This window comes from Teleopsis dalmanni, chromosome 2, assembly GCF_002237135.1.
Source record: "Teleopsis dalmanni isolate 2A chromosome 2, ASM223713v2, whole genome shotgun sequence".
Classification (NCBI taxonomy): Eukaryota; Metazoa; Arthropoda; class Insecta; order Diptera; family Diopsidae; genus Teleopsis; species Teleopsis dalmanni.
Genome location: NC_051847.1, coordinates 29,874,237 through 29,878,393, shown reverse-complemented (window position 1 = coordinate 29,878,393; position 4,157 = coordinate 29,874,237). Strand labels below are relative to the sequence as shown.

General features: G+C 29.9%; 1 protein-coding gene across 1 annotated transcript; it reads left to right on the top strand.

Annotated features, from left to right (window-relative positions):
- The first annotated feature begins 1,796 nt into the window (after window positions 1–1,796).
- LOC119674218 lies at window positions 1,797–3,566 on the top strand. Its single transcript, XM_038085343.1, has 2 exons — window positions 1,797–2,596; window positions 2,729–3,566. The coding sequence occupies exons 1-2, from the start codon at window positions 1,797–1,799 to the stop codon at window positions 3,564–3,566; spliced, it is 1,638 nt and encodes a 545-aa protein (XP_037941271.1).
- The last annotated feature ends 591 nt before the right edge of the window (window positions 3,567–4,157 follow it).

Here is a 4,157-nt window from a genome sequence, read left to right as displayed (position 1 = left end):
ATAACAAAAAGATAATCAAAGTCTGGCAGCATTAATTAAGCTTAATGGATCAAATTTTCATCTTTAAGCCTCTGTTTAAACAGAACCAAATCGGGTCATGGTAGCAGGTGTAGGAAAATGAATCATAAAGAAAAGTGTTAGATGGGCCTGATCTCGATCGCATAAAGATAAGTACTACAAGATATCAGAGTACCATAAAAAATAGTTGTCACCATATGTTTGGTGATATTTTAAAGGTAATATCTATTAAAAAATTTAAACGACTGGTATAACTTTTGATTAAACGATTAAATTATATCCTTACGGGCAGCAATAAATGTTAAAAAACAAAAATAAGAGCAAAGTCGATCATACGAACGAGGTAGGTTTTGTCTTTCATTATGATAATACAATAAACCAGTAACGCGGTTTTGTTTCTTTTATGGAGTAGTTATAGGAGTCCACTACGCTGTTGTGGACAGTGCACAGAAGCAAAATGAAAATGTTTGGCAAAATTGCAACAAGGTAGATATATGTATACATACTTTATAGGTATATATACATACATATATAGAATACTGTTTGAGATTCGTTGCATATTTGTACGGAACTGACATATACCGGAATTTAACGTTTGATATGATGGGCACCAAAAGACTCTACCTCCGCACTGTAGAACATTATATCTGAAATGTTGATGCATGCACCGTATATAATTAACGTTTTAACATCAGATTAGCATTTATTTGGATCTTTACAACATTTATTCCTTGAGAATAATTAGTTTTACATAAGGACTTTGTTAAGTATTTATGTCAGTTTTCCAAAACAACAATTCAGAAACTTGACCAAAAGAAGTATTAGTTCTTACTAATAAAAGAAGATGTAACTAAGGGAGATTTAAAAAACTGTTTTTAAAAAATAAATAAATTTTAAGGTTAGTTTTATAGTCAAGACTTAAATCTCGAAACTGACACAAAACCTACATTAAGTTAACAAAGTTGATGACTTAGTTATGATGACTACATCATAACTACTATATACTTCTACATAACTACTAAGTATCTTAAGTTTCAAAACTGACTCTATCACTTAAGCAAAGTTTACGACTTAAGCATGTCCGAGTCAGAATTGAGACTTAGGTAAGTTAGTACTGTGAAATCTTTGATGTTATCTCCACAACCAATTATTTACATTCCGAAAAAAGCTATATATATTGACATACTTTTAAAGTTTATTAGAAGTTGATTTAAGTATTGAAATTTAATTATATTGGTTCTCATTTTATGTATTGTTGTATTATACATATACATGGAAGGCAAATAGATATACATCTATATATATATATATTTGTGCATGGCAAAAATATCGAACTGCATCTAAATAGTAATTAAGTATGTACATTGACTAAGTGAGTACTTAACTTATATGTGGTAATTAATTAAAACTTTGTTACTTAAAGTAAATACATAGCGCAAAAAAGACATACTCTTTAAGGTTTTAATGAGTTTTTAACAATTAAAGAAGACAAATGATGTAGGGACATCCAACGAATTCAGTTGATTTTATCTTTACAAATGAACGAAATACTCAATAAAATAATAGATTAATGAAGCCAACTAATTATTAATGATTTTAGTTTATTTTTTTAATGCCAGTATAGGTATGCTATTTTTCAAGACCTTCCTTTTTATTTACATGGAACATATCGAATAGTAAATAAAATCATTTCAATAAGAATGCAGTTCAAAATTTATATCGTCTTTTGCATTTTTATGCATTTAACTAAAACGCATTTACTTATCGCAGATAACAAAATGTACTTAGGAAATTGGTTCAGAAAATGGTTTGACAAAATTCACGCCGAACAAAATTTCGAAACAGCGCTGATTTTACGAAATAAGACTACAGACTGTTTTCTGGAAAATTTACCGAATCTAATGTCACATCCGCAGATGCACCTCCGTGGTAACGACTCTTTTATGTGGAAAAATAAATTCAATATGGAAATTTTGACACTCGTTTGTCTGCAAAAATACTTGGATGTAGATATTTTGACAACTTTGGCAAAAATTTTGAACCAGATACGTCATACACGTGTTATATTTCTTCTAAAGGATTTCGTACAAATACAGGATTTACATGACCAACTGATGAAATTCTGCGCGCAGTATGAACTAACTAATGTCATTATTTTATTTGACGAATTAATGAAGGATGAGCTCTTCTACCGTTACTTACCATACCCAACGTATCAAGTAGTACGATCATCATTCAGAAATTTAACAACAATTTATCCAAAACAATGGTTAAATTTTAAGGGAAAAGTCTTCTTGACTCTGCCAGATCAGATAGAACCGCGCTCTGTCATGTATGTGGATCGATATGGCGAGAAAAAATTAAGTGGATTTGTAGCCAAACTTATACAAACATATGCTGAAATATATAATGCTACACTGCAATTTCTCTATCCGGTAGATGTTGGTGAAATTATTCATTTAAATATACTGGAGAAATTTGTAGAGAATCGTAGCCTAGATATACCAATTAGTCTTGCAGGTGTACAAAATTTTAATGCCTTTCACAATGGATCTTATCCAATTGAATTAAGTGAATGGTATGTTATGGTACCTACAACTGGCTTTATGTCGACGGCAGATATATTTCTTATAATTATAGAGAAACACTTTTTTATTGGTCTATTATTTTTAATACTTATACTTTCTGTGCTATTTGTTATAATTGACAGTGATTATCATACGAACTCGAAAGGAAGTCGAATTAAGATAAATTATTTAAACATATTCTTAAATGATAAGGTTGTGCCGGGAATTTTAGGCCAGTCTTATATATTGCATACAACACCGAAACTTGCTTACAAATTTTTGTATATGTCAATTTTTATGTTAGGCTTGATGATGAATACACTTTTCGCAGCTCATTTAAAAACACTTATCACTACTCATCCAAATTTGCCAGAAGTAACAAACTTCGAAGAATTACGAAAAATGAGGATGCGTATGTTATTTGACGAAATTGAAGTAGACACGATAGATAGGATTCTTGGCACCAATTTGCTTGAACCCATAAGAGATCTAATTGATACAGCAGACACTTTAACGTTCCAGAATCAAAGAAAAAGTTTAAATACTTCTCATACATATACAGTAACCACTTCTCTATGGCGTGTATTTGAAGAGCTACAACGTTTCTTCAGTCGTAAGCTTTTCCAAGTACCAAATGCAATGGTTCTTATAAAATTTTCTTTAATGAAAGTGCCTTTACAAGAGAACTCAGTACTCAAGGAATCGTTTGACCATTATTCCGGCTATGCAAAAGCAGCCGGCTTGTTTCAGCATTGGTACTCAAGTACTTTTCAGGACATGTTATCAGCAAAAAAAATTTCTATTAAAGATAAAACAAAACGAAATCACTACAGTATTTTAACTGTAAAGGATTTTAAATGGATCTGGTTGTTACTGGGCTGTGGTCTTATTGCTGGTACTATAGCTTTTCAAATAGAACTACTTTATTATTTTTTTAAAAATAACTTCAAACAGCAACGCATTCGAACATTCAAAGAATGAAAATGATTCGAATTGTAGTGTAGGTAAAAAAATTTTGGAATATACAACCTTCGGAAATTTGAAGGTTTTTGAAATATGTGAAAAAGGGGATAAATAAATAAATTTGATTCAGTTTAATAATATATTTATAAGATCAATTAATTTTTGTTCTATATTGAAATAGTGTAATTAAAATTGTTATTTATATAAATTTTTAAATAAATATTCGTATATATATATATAAGTTTCGTGCAATCTTGTAAAACGTTCCTTCGGTTCTCAATCGCTTCCTTACAAAGCCAGCGGATCTAACTGATCTTGTTAGAGTAAGTTTCCAGTTTTGTAAGGTAATAGATTAATTTATAATGCCTTACCAAAATTTCTATTACAATCTTTAGAATGATTTAGGTTATAATCACGGTTGCCACTTGAAAATTTTTTTCTGTACCAAAATTGGTTTAAAAAGGTACCATTTCTGTAAAAAAAGGTCCAAAATTTTCTATTGTCTTTTTATAAGAAAATACAATTTATATAAAATGTACAAAAAGTATAAAACAATACAATATCCACAATTAAGTTGGGTTGCCGAAAATGTACCATTTTGTGAACATG